The 23,112-nt window shown below is 39.4% G+C and overlaps 1 protein-coding gene across 8 annotated transcripts in view; it reads right to left on the bottom strand.

Annotated features, from left to right (window-relative positions):
- Positions 1–23,112, bottom strand: part of CDK14 (cyclin dependent kinase 14) — a 798,330-nt gene that overhangs the window by 147,704 nt on the left and 627,514 nt on the right. For all 8 annotated transcript variants that reach the window (XM_050782870.1, XM_050782869.1, XM_050782873.1 and 5 more), the window contains one exon: positions 15,040–15,103. In XM_050782870.1, coding sequence (XP_050638827.1) covers positions 15,040–15,103 — 64 coding nt within the window. The remainder of the gene's footprint in view (positions 1–15,039; positions 15,104–23,112) is intronic.

Genomic DNA, 23,112 nt, shown 5'->3' with positions numbered 1-23,112 from the left:
AAATTTTATTTTACAAACTACTTCCATCATAAATAAAAGTAATGTTCCAATAGATTAAAACAATCTAATTAGCCATGTAAGTTTTGAAAACAAAAAGGTGCTGAAATTGGTGCTCCAAGTTGATAACAAGCATATTTAATAAAATAGTCAACTGCTTATGAATAATTTTATCAGAGTATTTGAGTATTTGCATATGAATGTTTTACACTGTTCTCCTTCACTTAAGTTTACTCTCACTTATTACTTTAATGTCAACTTTCTCTTTCCAATTATGTTTAAACTAGAAGTTTAGAATGTCATTATTTAAAGCACTGGCTAACTCATAGCATAACTGAGAAGTGCAATTAATTTGAACCTGCAGGCTGATTTTCACCTTCTCCTCTTAGTGCAGGGACATTGCAGAGGATGATCCCAACACAGCAGGAGACCAGGGAGGAGAGCTTGCTGAGAAGAAATCACTTGCTAAGTGACAGGGCAGGGAAGAGAAGATTGGAAAGGTTTTCTCTCAAACCGCCATGCAGGTAAGCACTGCAATTCGTTGACATTCCACAGGAAAACAACTGGAGAACAATGCTGCATATTGTAAAGTCTCTTGGCTTAAAAAAGCTACACCTGAAATGTCTTGAGGCACTACAAAGCAAACTTTAACCCACAGGAAGATAAAACCCAAATTGGATTTGACTCATTTGCATACAAACATGCAGTGTATACTTCAGGAGATTAATTTTAATTTTCCTTACTCTCTTCTCACCAATGTTTTTGTATCTTATACTGCTGTGTTTTTAACTTCAATGACAGAAAGACATATGAATAAAAAGTTCAAACCACCAATAAAAAACTTCAAGTATGTTCAAAGGACTTGAAAGGCTGAAACTAGATTTGTAGCTCACACTTTTCTTTCTTTTTTTGGGAGGAGGGGGAGTGAGCAGACAAGGAGGGGGGTCCACAGAAGGATTATACAAGGCTCAAACTTCAGTAGATCTTTTGCAAATGGCTTTGACATCATATAATATAGACAATACCATGGAACAAGCATTAGTTTATAAATCAATATAAAAATGAGTATGTTTAAATGCCATATGAAATTCTAGCTGTTCTTCATAATTAACTCTTCTAAATCATACATTCAGTTACTCACAATTTCAATTTAGGATTATTTGTCATTGTAACATATGCATTTACTCCTACTGAGCTGGTAAAAAAGTAGTAATGATTTAAGCAAAAAGCTGTGGCCACACTGAAGGGCATGTCATCATCTGGTGGAGATGCTGAGCCCAGTGCCTTTCTGGGGGTTGCTTTCGTGAAGGCAAAAGGCTCCAGTCTCTTATAAGGATGAACAATTAACACTGTCATAAATCACTCTGGTTATATTTCAAACAATTACCCTAATTATTTCTTTATGTTACAAATAACACACTCAAATCCTTTTGGATAGAAGGCACAGTATTTATTCATTCGTTCTACAAATACTGTGTGTCTGCAATTTGCTAGAGACTATGAATACAGTGGGGCAGCAAACATACAAGGTCACAAGTAGCCTCCAACAAATCATGCGAACCAATACTGAGAGGTCTTCAATAGAAGAAAGCTACACTCACAACTATTCACAAGAATTTTTATGCATGTTTTACTTTCTTATATCTGTTAGGAAAACCAAGCCATCAGTGAACATTGCAGTCAACATTCTGATCAAGATATTTTAAACACTGAATCTATAGTTCTTGGAACAGAAGTAAAGCAGTATTTGTATACAGTAGAAAAGAGTTTACCTCAAATAAAGAGGGCCAGACTTTTCCCAAAATCTTAGGATTTTAGATATCTTAACTCCAAATGGGCATGGTGATTCCAACAGTCATTTTAGAATAATATGTATGTTACTCTAAACTGCAATCCACGCCTTTAAAACACTTGATATTCCTACGATATTTAATGGCTCAGATTTGACACAGCCCCAGCATTATCAGTGAGAGGTTTTGATGTAACACATCAATGCGGAACAGAATTGCACTGCCCTGTCACTGCCACCCAGTAGAGCTACCTTAAAATGCTGAGCAGCCTCTTCAGTCCTTTACACGTGAGGCAAAATCATCCTGACTTGCCCTGGCTATAGCAAATCATCCTTCAATTACTAACAGTGTGCTTTTCTAAATGAGTAATCTTTGAGTAACTTCTGGAAACAAATGTTCTACCGTATTCATTAAACATTATTGCTTGTGATAACATTTGTGTTTCTAATATACAAATAACATTGTGGGGTTAGTGAATGCATATTCCCAGATGAGGTTTCCAAACCATCTACACCTTCTTCTATCTAAAAGTCATAGACTAATTCTCTTTCCACAAGACATTTTTCTCTAGAGAACTAAGTTTAATCAGTTAGGCAGTTATTAAAATCTAAAGCATACTATTCATAAACAAGAACAAATTTACAGCTCCCAGAAAAGACAGTAGGAGAAAGATGTTGTGTCTCACTCTCTGTGCATCCCCTTCCCCTTCCAAATCCCCCATCCAAACTCTCTAAAGGGGAAGACAGAGCAGCTCCAGACAGTGCTAGATGGGACCCAAACAACCCGGTGGCCTAACCCTTAATTTATAAATGGGTAAACTGAGGCTAGAAAGGTTGAGTTGCCTGAGGCCATAATGCAGGCTATAGTGACAGAGACTGAACCAGGACTCTAATCCCAGTCTACTATTACCAAAGAGCTAGGATACCCACGATTCCTATTTGATATTTAACAGATGTTTCTTGTATCCTCTGTGGTTTGCAAATATGAACTCACTGTAATCCACACAATAATGCTACGGGTAGGGGCTATGATTATCTTCATTTTTTACATGGTGAAATGGTACAGAGACATTGACCAATTTGTCCACGTTACACAGCTCATAAGTGACAGAGCAGAGATGTGAACCTAGACAGTGTGGATCTGGAGTCTATGCTTCTAGCCGTTATACCATGACACCCCTCTGGGTCTTAAATGGTAGAGACTTGAAGTGCTACCCCGATAATGCACAAAGCTAGTAGCAGAACAAACAGATCAAAACTCCTTGACCAGTAACGAAAAACAGGCATAAGAACATTCACACAAACAAGATTCGCAACATGCCTCACTCCCAACTCCCTTTCCACCTGCTGTCAAAGTGCCACCTTTTTAAGTCTAGGAGAATAAATCTGTCTTGTGTTTATAGGGAATGAGAAACATATGTCTTTCAAATTCTAGAAACCTTGAACAGATTAATCATTCTGTGCCTCAGTTTCCCCATATCTCAAATTGGGATAATAGCAGTACCTACTTCATAGTTACTACAAATGTTCAATAAGAAAATGCATCTCAAACGCTGGTAAGTTCTGACACATAAATAAAACACTCAATATCTGTTAGCTATTAATATTGCTACTGCAACTATTAATAATAATATACTCAAAAAACTGACCATCTTGTACAGTTATATACTTCGGAAGGAGACATATGGTATATCGAAAGCAGTATTACTCCTGGGAGGGCAAATGCTTCATCTACCCTACATTACTCATTTTGAGGCAACAGTTAAATTAATAAAATCCATAAATACGTTGATGCTCTTCTAACTCCTGATATAGAATCCTGTGATTCTAATGCACTAGTGGAGAGTCAGGATTGGCATTCTGAGAGGATGTCAATTGTCCTCCTTTTTTACAGTTGAGAGATTATTAAATGGATTTACAAAGCTGGCTCTAAAGGCACAAGCACCTGTTTACATACATACTTATGTCCTTTTTAAACAATCTCCATTGGGAGTATTATTGTCTGTTAGCTACAAAGGTGCTCTCTGGCAGTGCTGCATGAAGGACAGTGTACGTGAAGGAAATCTTATCAGATCTTACGCCAGAGCGAATAATTAGTAGTCAGTTTATCATCCTGTTGGTCTGACTTCAACATTTTGGGGGTAAGATGCTTGCATCTTAAGTATCAGAAGTGAAGGTTTTTTTCTTTCATCTATATATTAGAATAAGAGTTATTATTCCATAGTCATGCATTTGTCTTGAAGGAGCCATGTGATAATGGCCTAAAAGGATTTTTTAAACAGCAAAAAATGAACTCACTTGTTTTAGCTAGGAGTAGCTGACAAGCCTAGGAGTCAGAACCTACTATGGGAGATGAGATGATTATTCAGCAAATAATTACTCCCTCCTCTCTTCCAACTTTCATGAATGGATGATACTTCTCTGCCCCACCGACAGTTTGTGTGAACAGTGGTAATGACACAAACAGATTTGAAATGTGACTGTGGCCTTAGGTCTGCTCTTTCGTGTCCTGCCTTTCACTGTAAGAAGGACATTCTTCCATAGTTGCCACTCCGAAGAGGATTAAAGGGATGTAGAACATACCCGAAACCTTCAGCTAGAAGCCCAGAAACGCAGGGCCCAGCCAACACCACCTTTGTGGTGGTTTGTTTTTGTGTCATGAAACAGTATTTTCCTCAGTGAGCTTCAGCTTTGTCCATCTGCCATGTCTACCTTCCTTAGTGGGAGGACCTCCTGAGATAGCATCCATGAAAGCACTTGATACGCAGGAAAGAGCTATACAATGCAAACTAGCATCATCAACTATGTGACACTTAAAATTTTGCCATTATTGTGTGTTTCTAAGAATTTTCAAATGCTGAAAAATTTATATGAATACTCAGATTACCGAACACCATGCTGTTCTCTGTGCATCCAATATTTCCAGGCACCTAAGAGAGAAAATCTTCATCCTAACCTTGGTTCAACCACTTAGTCATGAATCTCTCATAGTGGTGTGGAATCACTGCTCAAATTGGACACCTGTGCAAGTTTCTGGCTTGGTGAAGTCCCATTTCTTCCCTAAAGCTACAGTGTCCTACACAAGGTACTGTGGTCAACACCCAACTTGAAGACAAGGGGTAACATTTTCTTGTTTTACATCCAAACTTCCTGTCCCCTCATCTCCTTTCCTAAGATCTTGATTTTTAAAAAGTTTTTGGAAAGGTACCTAAAAGCTCAGGGTCAGGAGTTATGGAGGACTTTACACAATGCATAGCTTCCTAGTTATATACTTGCTGGCATTCATGTGTGGGAAGGATAAACATAAAACATTAGGTTACAAACTTAGGAAAGCAATTAAAAGTGTATGGCCAGTTTATGGAAATGCCACTGGTATATAACCACTCAATCAAATGTTTTATTTTAAAAGAGATGACAGTTCTTTCAGTATCAAGTAAATCATCCATGTCTTCATCGAATTCTGCTATAAATTCTTAGGCTAAATGTTTAATTCTTTTCTTCAATATGACTTTAACCAAATCATACAAATTGGACAGTATACAAGACTTTCAATACTCTTAGGTGGGTTGGAATTACTGAAGAGGTAAAGAAGTCTTTATATGGTGATTGGCCCTCCATATCAACTTTAGCGATGTGAGGTGTGAATAACTCCCAAAATGAATTTTACAAAATTCCAGGGAGTAGAACTAATAAAACCAGTTTATTTAGGATTTAAAAAAATAAGTCGGCTATCAGTAGAACTTCCTTTTCCCTTGAAAATTTAATCTTATTACTTTTTTTTCTGGCATTTTCTAGACATTCTGCTAGTCTCCATCATTACTGATGCCCTCTAGTGAAAATAAATGTGAAATTCTTCAAGTACATCCAGACAAAGTACAGATCGTCCCTCCTTTGCACTGAAATGGGTTTATAACATTCCTACAGGGGTTTCCCTCCTTAATCTACCTATTGTAGAGGAAATGAATTGCTATTCTGCATTTTTAAGTGATTATCAAGGTTTTTGGTTGTTTCTTTTTTATTTTTATTTCATATCATTGGTCATATCTCTGACTTATTTTATATCAAATCCCTGGTCAGCTATGGACCTGTGAGGAAAAATATCCTTCCTGTCTGTGGCATCACTGCTAACTGGTAGGAGAATAATTTCCCTGTGAGTTAGTACTTGCCTTTATAGACCCTTCTTGACCCAGGGTTGCAGGCAGAAATGACCAATCAAGAGGATTTCACACTTCAAATGAAACCTCTTTCCAGCTCTGAAATGAGTCCGTGACTTTTTGTAGCCTGTAGGTCTTTCTGAAAACATAAAGCATTGATTTCTTCCTCTCTTGAAAACCCTCCGATGATTCCACTCACATTTCAAGTAAAATCCTGACTCTTCACCTTGACTTTCCAAGGACCTGTCCCCCTGAATTGTCTCTTGCCACTCTCCCTGTGCTCACAGGCATAGTAAGTTGTAATTTGTCTATTATTAGTCCCTTCTCTAGCATGTAAGCTCTGCAAGAAAAAGGATTCATCTGCTTTGTTCACGACTGCATCTTTAGCACCCACAATACTGCCTGGCACCTAGTAAGCACTCAGTAAGAATCCAAGCTCATGAGCAGACGTAAAGCAGTTATTGCTGATGGAAACACGGACTCTCAACTTTAGCATCTGCTCTCCAGCAACCACCAGCGACCTCCCAGTATGGCTGACTCAATCAGAAAGTGAAGTCTGCCCTTCCTGTCATGTTTACATATTTTACTTCCTCAGCTTTATAACATTCACATAGTTCATAAATTTAGTAATTAATTGGCTTTTTCACTATGTGATTAAAGTAGCATTTATTTGTGGGAGGAGGGAAAGCAAAGTTCACAAAGGTGATAGTTGATGGTTAGTGGAGAGAGCTCTAAATACCCTAAGGCTTGTGTCAAGCAGACCAACAAGGCTTTTAGCAATAAAATCTGAGATAAAAGCCAGATATTTACATAATAATTTTTAAAGTCCATTTTAATAACCATCACATAGTTACAGCCCATACGCCTAGACCTAACCCATAATCATTATAGTTGCTATCAATCATAAAAAAATTTTTAAATTCCTGAGGTAAAGTGTAAAGAGTAAGTGGGAAAGGAGATAGCAGGCAGAGGACATGGTATAATTGGTAAAAAATAATATTTTGCAGTTACATGCCCCTAACAGTTTGAAAGTACTTTTATATCAATTATGTCAGCTAGCTCAAATCTTCTTAAAAATAGGTAGAGTATAAATAACAAATATTGAAGGGAATGTAAAAACAGTTTAGTAGGAAGTCTGCAGGCTGGATGGAGTGGACATGATTCTTCTAGAAGAGTAAGGAAGGTATCTCAGCACTTCACAGGCCTCCCCTCACTGCAGGTGTGTGTGGTCTGTGCAGAGCAACATCACGGCACAAAGAAGCGCCCCCCTCTAGTCTTCCTGCATGGAATATCCCACCCCAACAACAATTTATGCTGCATCCACAGCTTTTCTATCACCTTCTAAAAGACTCAGGAAAAGCCAAGAATGTCAGTAAAGGCTAAGGGTTCAAACATCCTCACTTCTGAAAATGAGGAAAGTGGGCAGTTCCGACATTATGTATTAAGGACTACACATCTGAGACTAAACGTCTGCAGAGGACATTTTGGAGCTGAAGATTTATTGGAGGCATAGGTTTAAAGGGTGGAAGAATATGCCCATACCCAGCAAGTGGAGGGTGGATCTGGAATGTCCAGGAAGACAGAGGTCTTTTCCAAGATGCCACAAGACAGAGTTGGGAAGAGCCTGACATTTCTCCTTCACAGGTCTAGGTCTACGGGCAGCGAAGCTCTCTTAAAGAGAGGAGGAGGCATCACTGAGAATGGCTTAGAGTTGAAAGACCTGGGTTTGAGTTTTGGCTCTGCTATAGCCTGGAGGGATGAGATCTCTAGGCAAGTCACACTATCTCTCTGAGCCTCGATTTCCTAGTTTCTTCATCTGTAAATGGGATAACAATATTAGGAAAAAAGCATTATTATAATGCAGTTATTCTAACTATCAAATGAGATAATATATTAAAATGCTTTGCAAATAATAAAATATAGCATAAAATGTAAGGTGTTATCACCATAGTATTCTATTTCTGAAATGATTTACTTCCTCCCTCTGGAACAAAAACGTGTGGATCTGTTTGGTTTTGGGGTCCCAGTCAGGCCAGAGAAGAGGAAGGACTTAAAGAGAAGTTTTTTTGTTTGTTTTTTGGTTTGTTTGTTTGTTTTGCTTCATTACAAAGCCTTGATACAGCTAAGTTCATACGTAAATATTTCCTTTAAGGTCAATGTGTCTGTAGAATTAGTTTTCGGCACAGTGTGTTTAAAGTATCACCATTCCCCAATTGCCTCCAATGTTCTTTACATTATTTCATTCGTTGGGAGACTGTCCATTTTCTTCAAAGTTTCCTGAATCAAACAGCCTTTTCTATTGGATAACTTTCCCTTAGAAATAATATAACCACTTTAGAAATGCTCTATTCTCTTGCTTGATTTTGGAAAATATAATTATTTTATTCTAAATTTCATTACTTTTAATCGCTTCCGGTCTAGCAGCATTTTTTTCCTCACTGAACTTCACAGTGCCTTCCTTTTTGAGCTCCTGAATAATCAGCCATTAAATAGTTTTTGAATGTCCCTTTTGTTGGAAGCATTTATACATGGAATCTACATGTTATTTCAGGGCTAACCCATTTCATACAAGTGTTATTGGTGGTTTTGTGTATATATTTTACCAAATACAGAGATCAGATCCTCTCTACTTCTCTGTTTTTTAAAATAGTCTAATTGTCAGTAAACTGCTCTTTAGAAGGGCAATGCGAAATTGTAATACACATTCAGTAGAATGCTATTTCATAATGAAAGCTGGAAAACAAAAACAAAAACACAAATACACTCAGGGAGTGAGACCCAGGGAGACCTGGAATCTGCTTCCACCTCTGACACTAACTTTAGGGAAGTTCTTTAGCATCTCTGGACCTGAGGTTCCTAACCTCACAAGAAAAAAGGCAGACTAGATGCTCCCTGGGGCTTCCTCTGGCTCAAACATTCACTTTGCTTAAGGCACAATCAAACACCACTGGCACTCTCAGCTCATGCAGCCCCGGGGTACTCCTTGACAGCTGGAAATTACAAAGCCTTGCCAGAACTCTTCATCCATTACTCTGATTCTACCGGTCTGGAGAACCTCAAATGTCTACACATATTCTGCCCTGATCTGGGGTTACCACAATTCTATGAAGCTTAAACAACTCCTCAAACATGTATGCAAGATGCATCTTTTAAAAATGATGTCTGTCTTACAACAACAACAACAAAAATGGCACTGCCACTTTAGCGGAGACATCTGAACCACACCACCTGTCGATGGGATACAAAAAGGGGGTAAAGCTGGTAGGAGAAAGTGATCCTGGGACTCACACAGGGGAACCTCTCATTATCCTAGAAGGAATTTATAGCAGAGAGCCTTATGCAAAAGCCTCCTGTTAGCGAATAACTATGAACCCATGAAAAGGAGTATGACTTATTTTTACAGTGGACTCTTACTTTGTGTTAGACCATGGGGTTTGCCTGTGATGAATCTTACCCCAAGTTATGGAATTACTGAAGTACTGAGAACACCACAGCACAACCTCTCACCTCGAGACTTTCCCACAGCAAGCATCCTGAACACAGTGACAAAAGGAGACACTCTGGAATGAGAGAGGGAGGGGTAGACAAGAAGACCTACTTTTAAAAGACCATTAACCACGGAACCCTGAGGGTAAGGGAAAAGAAACAGGAAGGTAATCGGGTTCAAAAATGAAATAGGCCTATTTTCCATTTCTTTTAAGAGAAATTTAAATAGAAGTAAATGACAGAAAAACAGCAGCTTCCAAGGTCAGACTCTGATATAGTTTGGATGTCTGTCCCCTCCAAATCTCATGTTGAAATGCGATCCCCAATGTTGGAGGGAAGTGTTTGGGTCATGGGGGCGGATCCCTCATGAATAACTCAGTGTCTTCTACAGGATAATGAGTGAGTTCTTGTTCCATTAATTCAGATGAGAGATCTGGTTGCTAAAAAGAGTCTTGTATTGGTGTAATATTGTAATATTTATGTGTATTGGTGTACATATTTTCCCAAACAGAGATCAGATCTTCTCTACTTTTCTGCTTTTTAAAATAGTCTAATTGTCAGTAAACTGTTCTTTAGAAGGACAATGAGAAATTGTGATGCACATTCAGTAGAATTCTATTTCATAATGGAGGCTGCAAAACAAAAACAAAAGCAAAAGCACACTCGACTAAGACCCACGGAGACCTGGGATCTAGTTACACCTCTGACACTAACTTTAGGGAAGTCCTCTCTTCTCTTTTGCTCCCTCTCTTACCATGTGACATGCATGCTTCCCCTTCACCTTCTCCTATGATTGGAAGTTTCTTGAGGCCCCCACCAGAAGCAGGTGTCATGCTTCTTGCACAGCCTGCAGATCCTGGAGCCAACCGAACCTCTTTTCTTTGTAAATTACCCAGTCTCATGTATTCCTTTATAGCAACACAAATGAGACTTACACAGACTCCTTATTGCATATAACACGCACATACTTTATAATATATAATACCATTGGGACCTGTTATAGTTGCCTGGTTGCTATGGGAATATGCTGAGTTTAAGAAGTTTTGTGTAAGCACAGAAGAAGATATACAGGTTATATAGTAAAGAATAAAGTTCAGTTTTTAACTAATTGTTCTTTCACTATTTCAGGAATTATTTTAAAAATATTTCTCCATTTTTGTTATATATTTTTTTCCAAGGGAAAACCATATTGAGTTCTGGGATAATCATAGGAGTTGAAAAGGGAAGGTCATTTTATTCACAGTACATTTCATTGCATCTCCCCTGGATTCCCATTATAACCACCTAAGGGGTCCCCCCTGCTTCTTCTCTGGCCCCCAATTCTCAGTATAATAGATGGGGTGGTCTTACTAAAACATAAACCAGCTCCTGTGCTGCCTTGTTCAAAATCTTCTAGAGCTTTCTACCTCACTCAGATCAATGGCAAAGGACTCAGAGTATCCCTCAAGGCCCTATGTGATCTGTGATTTCATTATCAGCCCTCCACTCCTCTCCATTCAGGGCATTGGTGCTTGCTTTTGTCTCTGCCTGAAGAGTTCTTCCCTCAAATATCATCTTGGCTCTGCCTCTCATATTCTTCAGTCAAGTGTCTTCTTTTCAGGGAGGCCTTCCTTGATCAACCTATTTAAACTGTAAATCACCGCCCTTCCTAGAACTTCCTGAACCAGTTTCTTGCTCTATTTTCCTCCACAGTACTTATCACCACCCAATATATGATATATTTCACTTACTATATGTCTCTCCCGATAAGGATAATTTGCATTTTGTTCAATGCAACATCTCCAGTCCCTAGACATACAAGTGGTGCTCAGGAAATATTGCTGAAATAGTAGGTGTATTTAACTTATTTCGTAGACATTAACTAAAAATGTAAGTTATTTAAGAAAACAACTACTAGGAAATTAGGTTAGCATATGTTAAAACCAAAAGATTTATTCATGGCCTAGATCATAGCCATAAAGTAATCCACTTAAAAACCCAAATTGGTTTTTCTTACACAGATACACATATATGAATTTGTACATATACCTATAACAGAAATTTGGTCTTTAAAAAAATTGTGGTCAGGCACAGTGGCTCACACCTGTAATCCCAGCACTTTAGGAGGTTGAGGTGGGAGAATTGCTTGAGACCAAGAGTTCAAGACTGGCCTGGCCAAAATAACAAGACTTCCTCTCTCTCCATTTTTTTTTTTTTAAATCATAACTCCACTATTCTAAAAACACCATGGGCTTTTTTCTCAAGGCAAAACTTACTCAGTTAGGCAAGTCAAGGAAGACATGAGAGACATAAGACAATGATTATTTCAAAATTGCTTAAAAATTAGAAAGGATCATTTTTCAAATTTTAAAGAAGCAAAAGTTTTTTCATGGACAAAGGGATGATTTCTCTTAAATATAAAGAACTCAGCCAGGCATGGTGGCTCATGCTGTAATCCCAGCACTTTGGGAGGCAGAGGTGGGAGGATTGCTTGAGCCTGGAGTTCGAGACCACCCCTGGTAACATAGCAAGACCCTCATCTTTACAAAAGATTAAAAAAAAAATTAGCCAGGCATAGTGGCATGCACCTATAGTTAGTCCCAGCTACCTGAAAGGCTGAGCAGGGAGGATCACTTGAAGGTCGAGGCTGCAGTGAGCTGTAATCGTACCACTGCACTCCCACCTGGGCAACATCACTAAAAATAAAATAATAAAATAAAATACAAAGAACTTCTAGAAATAGATTTTAAAAACCACACAACTCAACTGTAAATTGGCCAAAAGATAAAAAGAATTCAGAGAAAAGGAAATAGAAATGATCCTGAAACATATCAAAAATGCTCAACCTCATCATAAGGCATATGCAAATTAAAATTTTACTGAAATTCCTTTTGTCATCTAACTGGCAAAATCCAAAAGTTTGGTCACATAGCATAGAGAGGAGAAGCAGCTGTGGGAAGAAGTATTCTCCTGTATTCTGGCAACAGAGACAACAGATACTACTCCTTTGGACAACAGTTTGATGAAAGTGGTCAAAATCGTAATTGTCTATACTTGTTGGCTCTTTAACCTTATTTCTCCTAATTTATCCTTCAGATATGTTTGCATATGTGCAATGTGTATGTGTATGTATAGGCTCAAGGCTACTCAGTGCATTAATATTTGTAATAGCAAAGCAATGGAAACAACCCAGTTGTCCCTAATTAGGGAATGGGTTAAATCCATACACCAGAAAACAATGCAGCTCTGTGAGACAAGAGGGACACTACATTGGTCTCCTCCTTGCAGTGATATGAGAAGATCGATGAGATGCATTAATGAGAAAAACAAGATGAGGAATTGTGTTTAATATGAGAAAAGTAAAAAATAATATTAATTTCTTACATTTACATAAAGGAAAGAAACATAAGAATACGCTGGGGGCCTGCAGTGGGGTCAGTGGTTCTAGGGAAGTTGGCAGAGGGGAGGCGGCTCTGCACTATGCTCCTTTTTCCTATTGCTTGACATTTTAAATTGCTTAAATTTATTATGTATTAGAAAATTAAACAAAGTTTGTCCTTATGTCTCAGATTATCTTTTCCAGACTCTCTAGGGCACTCTTTGGGGTAGATCAAGGAGCTGGAGAGTGGAGTTGGGACAGGCGGACCCTAGCACTGATATTTTCCTCATTTGGGATTGTATATTTTCTTCTCCAGGACTATGAGATCTACGAGGTCAGGGACTGGGGCTCCCCTGGATGGTCTGGTAAGTGTTGCTTGGGGAAGGACTCGGAGATTTGCTTCCTTTGACTCAGTCTGTTGTTTTGTCTCCTCTTGACTCCTTTCAAGCAAACTCAGGAAACGCTTATCATACTTATGTGCTATGGTTCATAGCCCTGAGCTTTGCCTGGAATAACCTTCTTGCTCATCACCACCCATGCTTTCCACTATCTTCATATGTTATTTTTCTGTTTTCCTATTACTTTCTATGTGTTATGTGTCTGTTGTGGGGCTTACACCTAATGTTAATAACTGAAACATAAATATTCTAGTTTGTATATGCCCACCAGAGGAGTCACATATATAATGTCTGTTCTAACATTCAATACAATCAAGTGCAACAAACATTTATTGAACACCACATATGTACAATGAACAGTCCCTGGTGTCTTGAAGTTCACAATCTGTTATCTTAATGGGTACCACATCCTAGTACTTTCCAAAATACAACTAATACATGCTTTTGTATGTTGTTGATGAAGATAAATTCTATTCCCACAAAAGCACATAAATTACTCCATGTTTTCTAATCCAGAAACTAGGCAGGCCAAATGATTTCATCTTAATTGCTCCTTTCTGTCTGTAACTTTATTCATTTTAAATCTTTTCAAATTTTCTTGTTTTATCTGCCTACAATTTAAAATTTTAGGTCCTAACACAGGGAAATTAACCTTCTTGAAGTGCCCACAATTGGATCGTCTATAAAGAACTGTGCTCTTCACTCCATTAAGAACACGTGGATCCATTAGAGGATGCCTCTTGGTTGCTTAAAAAAAGAGTCAGTCCATTTAAAATTGTTAGTTTCCTATAGTCTTTCAGAACATAGAATTCATTTAGAATTTCCAGCAAAAGTACAGAGAGTCTTCAGGGAAGTTGAAGAAGATAAAATAATTCTGAACACACTGTACACTTTCAGAAGAAAAATATTAAGAGTAAAAATAGTTTCCCAACTCAGTCATTCTTTGGAACTGATAATTTATTCCTGATGGTTCCCCAAAAGAGGGGAAGAGAAGCAAAATAATATATTTGGCTCCTCTAATAGATATTATTCATAGCTCTTTTCCCTCATAGGATAATAGACTATTAGAGCTTCTATAAAATCCCTTTCAGTAATTTTATGGTGGGTCTGCATTTTGTAAGCCATGTTTTATAACTGAGAAAAGAAAAAAAAAAAAACACAACCACCAAGAGAATAATTTTTACAATAATTCATTCCACTGATTTTATTATATTTTCAATTCCAAACCTTTCCCCTCTCTTATAAAAATTAGACCATGTTTGAGATTCGTCTGTTAAGTGTAATTATTAAAACAAAGTTTCACGCCTGCCACCTACTGGTGAAAACAAAGGACAACTTATTTTAAAAGTTCACATTTCTTTCAGATTTTTCAGTGTTTAGGTTTAAATATTTTACATGAAAACATATTGAATGCTGTACAATAGAACATTCAGAACATCTTACATGTTTAAACTCAAATTATAGACCATATATTTATTAGTTTTGTAAAGAAATAAAAATATGATTTTTCCTTTTTACAATCCAATACTTTTCCTGGTCACTTATTGCAAGAAGTGACACAGATGAGTTACAGCACCCCAATTTAAATTTTGTTTTTGTAGACATGGATGCCAGTCTAACTGATGATGAAATTAACGGTTACTGCAAAATCAACCAGTCAAATAAAATAAAGTATATATGGTGAAAAGCAGACAAATAATTTGTGAAAACAAAAGGAAATTCCATTAATAGATAAAGTACACAATGGAAAAAGTAACCAAAATTTTTCAAGGTGGTATATTGCTTGAGCGGGAACATTTATATACTCACCTTTTGCATATAGGAAGCACCTAGTCATCTGTAATTAACGAAACATACCTGGCTTAAAATGTGGTAAAGAATGAACTCCAGGCCATGTGTCCTCATTTGGCGTTCCAAGAACCTAGTGGAGAGCAGGAAATTGGGGAACAGCCTTATTATTTCCAAAGCACTCAAAATTCTCAAGTGTAGAAAAATAGTACACTACATATTATGAAACTCTGGTATTTTTTTTTCCATTATTGTGTGCCAGGGATTTTATTTCAGTAAAAACAAACCCGGCTAAAGAGCCACCCAAGATGAATCTCTGTGTTATAACAAATACAGCTGAATGTGGTAAGACAAGTTAAATCTGCTATATTTTATCAAGTCCAAACTTAATAAGTAGGCTAATGAATCAAACAATAAGCTGTCATCTTCATGCTGCTGAATGAAGTTTGTATGTGTCCCTCATGATTCCTTCATAAGCTTTTGTCTTTCACTCCAGTCTCATCATTTAACAGTTCCAACAATTCTGCCATTTCTACCCCACATCCTCTGTCTGAGCATTATAATGTTTCAAAAAGGTAGGGTTGACAGCTTAGAATGCTCAAATTCTCTCATTACAGTTACAATTTGTAATTACGTGATTTACAGTTTCCTTTTGCCAAAATACTGTTCTTCCCACATGTTTTCCTTTTTCTATCTGTATGTCTACCTTCTTTCTCCATCTACTTTTCTATCACTACAATGTTTGATCTGGGGAAAGGAATTCATGGGCAATTCCAGCTCACATGTAACTGGGCACATTCCATTTGAATATTCTGTTCCATGATCTATGGCTCTTATACTCAATGATCATGGCAAATCACTGACTGAGAACAGAGTTTCAGGGTTAAGCACCTAGAAAGGGGAGATTCAGGGTTAAGAGGCCAGGCTCGGCCGGGCGCGGTGGCTCAAGCCTGTAATCCCAGCACTTTGGGAGGCCGAGACGGGCGGATCACGAGGTCAGGAGATCGAGACCATCCTGGCGAACACGGTGAAACCCCGTCTCTACTAAAAAATACAAAAAAAAAAAACTAGCCGGGCGAGGCGGCGGGCGCCTGTAGTCCTAGCTACTCGGGAGGCTGAGGCAGGAGAATGGCGTGAACCCGGGGGGGGCGGAGCTTGCAGTGAGCTGAGATCCGGCCACTGCACTCTAGCCCGGGCGACAGAGCCAGACTCCGTCTCAAAAAAAAAAAAAAAAAAAAAAAAAAAAAAGAGGCCAGGCTCTGAAGACACCTTGAGTTCAAATCTTTGCTCCCCTATTTACCAGCCATGTAAGCTTGGGCTGAGAAATAACCCCACTGAGCTTGAATTTCCTCATCTGTAAACTGGAGGGTGTTGACAGCACCTACCTCAATGTGGTAGGAGAATGCTACCTAGCACACAGTCAGCACTATGTCAGTATTAGATATTACTCAAAGAACCCACAGAAAACTGGGTCTAGTCAGATCAGGGAGGCTCCAGCCACGTGGGAAAATTTAGACTGCCCACTTTTTCCACAGGGACTCTATGTTCAAGGGAGTCAGGGCATCATAATGTTGCCAAGAATGATGCCAGATGGTGTCATTCAAACTATATTGGATAAACATGGATAGACCAACAGGTTAGAAAGGGCAAGAGATAAAGCTAGAAACCAGCAGAGGAAGAAAAGGACCACTAGATATTATGAGAGGTGTAAACCAAAAATAAAATTATAAGCCCCTCAACCATCTGAATGGACCCCTCCTCTCAGCCAAAGGTATTCTAAAGTTAACCTGAAAAACTAGTTCAGGCCATGATGAAGGGGAGCATAACACAGGAGCCTCATTATACCTGTCTCCTTTTTGGAATTCAGGCACAGCTGACCGGCAGAAACATCAACACAGGCCTTAAGACTGATAGGACAGACTCTGTAAGTCCTATAAGAAACATTTACACTCTATTGTCTCTGAAGCCTGCTACCTGGAGGCTTCATCTGCATGATAAAGCCTTGGTCTCCACCCTTTTGGTAACCCCTTTTGGTAACCCAGACATTCCTTTCTATTGATTCCAGTCTTTAGGTAATAACTCTCTGAACCAATTGTCAATCAGAAAATCCTTGAATTCACCTGTGACCTGGAAGCTCCCATGTCCAGTTGTCCTGCCTTTCTGGACTGAACCAATATACATCTTACATGTACTGATTGATGTCGTATGTCTCACTAAAATGTATAAAACCCAGCTGTAGCCTGACAACCTTGGGCACATGTTCTCAAGATCTCCTGAGGGCTGTGTCATGGGCCATTGGTCACTCATATTTGGCTCAGAACAAATCTTTTCAAATATTTTACAGTTTGACTCTTTGTCAACAGAAGAAATGAAGCATATTCACTTTATCTGAGGATTTGTAGGTACTACTAGGCCAAATGGTAATACAGGGCTCAAATTGTTCATGCATTTATTTACTAGTGGGTGACATGGCAGTGATGTCAAAGAGTGGCACGTACACAGTAAGTGCCAAACTCCCTGCTTCCTACTCTAGTGAATCAGGATTAAATACATGTATTTATGTTCCTGGCTGAAACATGAATCCAGCATCAGCAAATGAGAAAATAAAAATTCTTTTAAGACTCATACTTGGTTACTTTTTCATGCACTAATTAATACTAACATCAATAGACAGATCTACACAAACTAGGTCACGTTATTGATGGGCTGGATGATGAGGGGGAAGGAGGCAGGCAAGAGAGCTGGAAGAGTTGTAACACGAGAAAAGAGACAAAAGCATTGTCTCTGACATAAACGCTTATGATAACAGTGTCTCTGCAAAAGGCATTTCTCCCTTTCTTTTCAATAATCCCAACCATTATTTCAAGAGGAGACAATCAAGTTTGCAGGCAGCACATACAGCTAATCTGGAAATGCTCCACTTTGTTCTCACTAAAATTTGCATCAAGGACAAAGGAGTCCAACAGTACTAAACTTTAGCAACAAAAGGGAGAAAATGTCAGCTCAAAATCACAACTTGAACACAGCCAATCTGTCACATGCAAAATTAGACCCTATGGAAGTTTTATAAACAATGAAAAGTCCAGCCAGAATCTGAGCCCTGTTCTCTTGCTCCTAATAAAGTACAATTGTTTTCCTGGCTGCCTCTGTTTTGACAATGCTTGCGTTTGCAAAACTTTTTTATAGGCATTATCGTCATCCATATCCAGTGTTCTGTTTCAAAGTGATTATGAAATATTATGGTCATATTATAAAAATTTCCAGGAAAGAAACAAATACATTAGACTTTTCTTTTTCAATTACAGGTTTAACTATTGAGATTCCAGACCTCAAACTGTCCTGCTTACAACCCTGAACCATTTACACAGAAAATGCAAAGTGGGCAGAAGGTGGGCAAAGGAAAAGAATAATTAAAAATTAATTTTGCTTCCTGTAAAATCCATTTTGGAAAAAACAGTTTGGGTTTAATGTATGATTAGCAACGACTGGCTACCTGTGCGCTAAGGGAGAGTATGTGTGGTCTCTGATGCCAGATTTTCATTCCTATTAATTCACTAACAAGTTCCATTAACAAGACATATTTAAGTTAGAAGAAAAAGAGTATTTTCTAAAAGTCAAAAATAATCTTTTGCAAATGAAACACAAAGAAAATGAAAATTGCACCTGAGGTGCCACCAACACTTAAAATGTGGTCCCCAGCTGTGTAAATAAGCAGGTTCATGACACTTGAAGCCCCTTTCCATCTATGATACACCGAAAAGTCTTCTACATATCCATTTAAGCAGATTTACCCTAAACTTGTGTCTGTGGTTTGTCCATCTCCTGTTTCCTTTATTGGTTCAGCTCTTTATTCGGCTAACACTTATTGTACTCCTCACAGAAGATGTAAGAACGTGGACTCTGCCTTGAGGTGCCCCTGGTCTAGTGATGCAGATGAACCGGGGTGGTGATCAGAATGGCCTTCAACATAACAGAGCTGATGGTATGGGAGAGTGAGGTCAGAGCCTAAAGAAGGGAGGCTTGAGTCTTCCTGGGGGCAGGGAGAAAGGCTACTGGGAGAGGGTGGTTTAGTGGGAGAGGGAACACTGAGTCACGGTTTGCCAAGTAAAGAAAGGGTGGGAGTGACAGTAGAGTGTATGGTTATAAGGAGAGGCTTATGTCAGAACACTTTCAGCTCTCCAAATTAACAGAATGCTCAGCCCCTGTGTCTTCTCATAGTGGATTACTCTTCCCTAACGCCCTGCCCTAATCCTGCCAGCTGAACTCCTACCTCTATTTGTAGCTTCAGTTCAAGGGTCACTTTTTCCTGAAAGACCTTCTGGACTCTCTGGTCCAAGTTATATGCTGCCTGTTTGTGATGTCTGAGTGCTTTATGCAAACTTCTATTTAGAACCTCGCCATTACCTGGTAATTGCTAGATTACTCACCTGTCTCCGCATTGTGGTCCTCAGAGTGGAGACGACAATGTTGATCTCTGGATACTTAGTGTACCATGTGCCTGGCACCAGATACGCACCCAGTAAATGTTGACTGACTGACTGAATGAATGGTGTGTCTGGATAACACTGTGGCTAGGCTGCAGGTTGCGCTACAGGATGGGAAGCAGAAGCCAGATGCTGAATTCAAGGAGACTGCACTTTATCTCTGTTTAAGGTTTTTGCAAATTGCAGGTCATATGACTGGTTGGGGGATTGTAAATTCATCAAGGGAGTTGACATTGGCACTTTTCAAAAGATGGAATTCAAGAGAAGATATCAGAGGGCAACATAAATGTAAAGATACATATTGTTTTATGAAACTTCTGTTCAAGTTACATCTTTGTGTGTATACATAGTGAATCATGATGTAAAATATATATTCTGCTGTTTAAAATCCACTCATACAGGGAAGAAGTTATTAGCTGAAATCAAGAATGCCAGAGATGAAGCAAGTTTGGGGGCTGAGAGCAAAGGGTTTCGTTCTGGATCTATTAAATGTTAGAAACGCCTGCAGGTCAAGATTGGGCAGCTGGAAATACACGTCTGGATCTTGGGAGAGGAATTTCAGAGGGAGAAAAACATTTGGCACTCCTCAGCACACATATGGTAACAAATAGCAAATGCCAAAATGCAAGCTACAAAATGGTCTCACGTCCCACTGTTCAGAAATATACAGTTGCTAGAAGTCTTTTCTGTGATTTCTTATTAGACTATTTAACATCTGTTTTAAAAAAAAAAAAAAAAAAAGGACAAGCTCATCTTATCAGTGGAGGTCTACACCCCTGACCCTGAGGAACTAAGAGGTAATGATGGCCCCACACTCACTCCTCCAGGTGTGCCTCTGCCCTGGCAGGTGTGGCCAAGGTTCTGCCCGTTATGTCAGCCTCTGTTGAGCAGAGAAGATACTGAGAAAAAGAGGGCCTCTCTGTGAAAATACCTACTCCAAATAACAGGAGAAAAGCAAATTCTAAACTTCTAGAGCTCAGAGTAACTCTGACAAACTAGTGTTTGTTAGAAATATTTACTTATCTTTCTAAACTATCACTAATTCCACAAATTATCTCACTTTCTAGTCTTTGCTTTTGCACAGGCCTCGGGGCTGCTAAACAGGAGTCCATGGGATTTTCCTGAACACCTGTGATTTAAGTAGAAGAAGACCTGCTAACGGTTCTTCCTGGGTCAAGGGGACCGAGAGGTCTCTAACGGAGACTACAGCACAGAGGAATTCTGGCCTCTGGGACACAAATAAAACTGGCTCACAGAAGTGTGTCCTAATGAAGCGATATGGAAAGCACCAGATTCCCACTTCAAGGCTTTACATCTTAGGGGCACGACTACAGTGGCGATGAGGATTTTAAACGGACTCAGCTGTGGATTCTGAGGGACTGGAGAACAACCAGTCCCTTAGGATAGGGCGGAGTGTGACTGTCATCCCATCTTAAACCACATGCCAAATGCCCGCTTTTTAAACACATTTTAAACATTCTTTCTACTATCCAGAACTGATGATTTTTAAGCTGCAACTCCGAAAGTCCACACATATAACATCTCTAAAATAATGATTGCTTCACAGCTGTACTACTTTCGGATCTGGAAGATTTTTCTCTGGCTCCTTAGTGAGAAGCCCTAAAAGAAACCTGTGAAGTGGCTCAGCAGAACTCAGCTGCAATATTATACACCCTGCTCTGGAACAGATGGTATGAAGTTCCCAGAAGAGCCAGAGAGAGAAAGCAGAACTTCCTAATTCTGATCCTGACTGTGCACTCTCCACCCGGAAATACGATGATCAGGTGGAAACGCAGAGGAACCACCTGGAGCTTGCACTGCCTCCGACAGCACAATGAATGTGCTGCAGACAGGGCAGGTGGAAGGCGAGGAGAAAGGTTTCAGGATCCAGTGGCCTCATGGGTGATGGTGAGAAGGAATTGTTTTATTTTTCGAGATAGGATTTCATTCTGTCGTCCAGGTTGGTGAGCACTGGTGTGACCATGGCTCACTGCAGCCTCAATCTCCCAGGCTCAAGTGATCCTCCCATCTCAGCCTCTCAAGTAGCCGGGATGACAGGCACACTCCACCCTATCCTACTAAATTTTTTATTTTTTGTAGAGATGGGGTACCACTGTGTTGCCCAGGCTTATACTCCTGGGCTCAAGTGATCCAACTGCCTCAGCCTCCCAAAGTCCTAGGACTACAGGTGTGAGCCACCGCACCCGGCCAAGAAGGAAATTTTTTAAGAGGAGGATATAGTGATAGAAGAAGTAGAGGTTGAAAGGATGGAGTACATTAAGGGGAAGGGGAAAGATGCAAGTAAGAGGAGATTATAAGAGTGGCCAAGGACAGATGGAAATGACCAAAGAGCAAATTTCGGCATGGAAATCTTAAAAAATGCCAATTGCATACTTGAATCAAATATTCATTTTCTGTATGTAGACAACTTCTAGAGTAGGTCAAGGGTATCCCTAAAAACCAAACAAACAAACTAGTAACAGCAGTGGTCTCTGGAAAGGGGAATGGGTGGCTGGAAATCAGAGGTGGAAGGGGCCCACGCTTTTCACTGGTGTTCAACCATTAATTATGCTTTCCCATCCATGTAATAAACAGAAATGTACTAGTGATGACAACATGACCACCCCTTTCCTATGTGTAGAAGATAAAAGATTTTTTAAAAAAGTGTCTGCCTTAGAGTTGCTCAGTCTGGAAAGAGAGACAAAGAGACAAGCATGTGAAACAGAAAGTCAGCATGACAAGGCTGCTCAATGAGGGGTGTGATGAGTGCAGCAGGGGCCTAGGAAAAGAGGCGAAGGGATGGCTTGAAGAAAATGAAGCCTTAAAACTGAGAGTTCAAAAGTGACCAGGGGCTTGTCAAGCAAATGAGTAGGAGAAGGACACTCCAGAAAGAAGAGAGTGTGTATAAAGGTACAGAGGTATGCATGTGTGTGTGCCAACTCCAAGTGATCTGGTGTTGTCTTCTGGGAACACCCCTGTATTAGTCAGGTTTCAGGCTGCTGATAAATACATACCCAAGACTGGGAAGAAAAAGAGGTTTAATGGACTTACAGTTCCACGTGGCTGGGGAGGCCTCACAATCATGGAGGACAGCAAGGAGGAGCAAGTCACGTCTTCTATGGATGGTGGCCGGCAAAGAGAGAGCTTGTGCAGGGAAATTCCCATTTTTTAAACCATCAGATGTCGTAAGACTAATTCACTATTATGAGAACAGCTCAGGAAGGACCCACTCCTATAATTCAATCACCTACACTGGGTTCCTCCCATGACACGTGGGAATTGTGGGAGTTACAATTCAAGATGAGATTTCTGTGTGGATACAGCCAAACCATACCAATTCCTCTGGGAACTCTATGTGGATTGCTTTTATAGCTCACATTTTAGAGATCATATTTTAGCATGTGCTTTCCACTACCATATACACGCTGAAGTGTTCTAAGTATTTTTCTGTATCTGAAGTTCCACTTGCAAGATCCGGATTTGTATTTTCAGCCCCTCCAAGGTGTAGTCAGGAGGAAGGGAAGGAAGTGGAGGTCTACGGGAGGAGGCTGCAGCCAAGTTGATAAGATTAAATAATAAGCAAGGGCTTTTTAGATTTTAGGGACATAGACAAAGAGCAGGAATGACAAGACCAGCTCTGCACCTCATAAAACTCCTG

Source organism: Macaca thibetana, chromosome 3, assembly GCF_024542745.1.
Source record: "Macaca thibetana thibetana isolate TM-01 chromosome 3, ASM2454274v1, whole genome shotgun sequence".
NCBI classification, from domain to species: domain Eukaryota; kingdom Metazoa; phylum Chordata; class Mammalia; order Primates; family Cercopithecidae; genus Macaca; species Macaca thibetana.
Note: the sequence above shows the minus strand (reverse complement) of the source record. Positions and strands in the feature narration are given on the sequence as shown.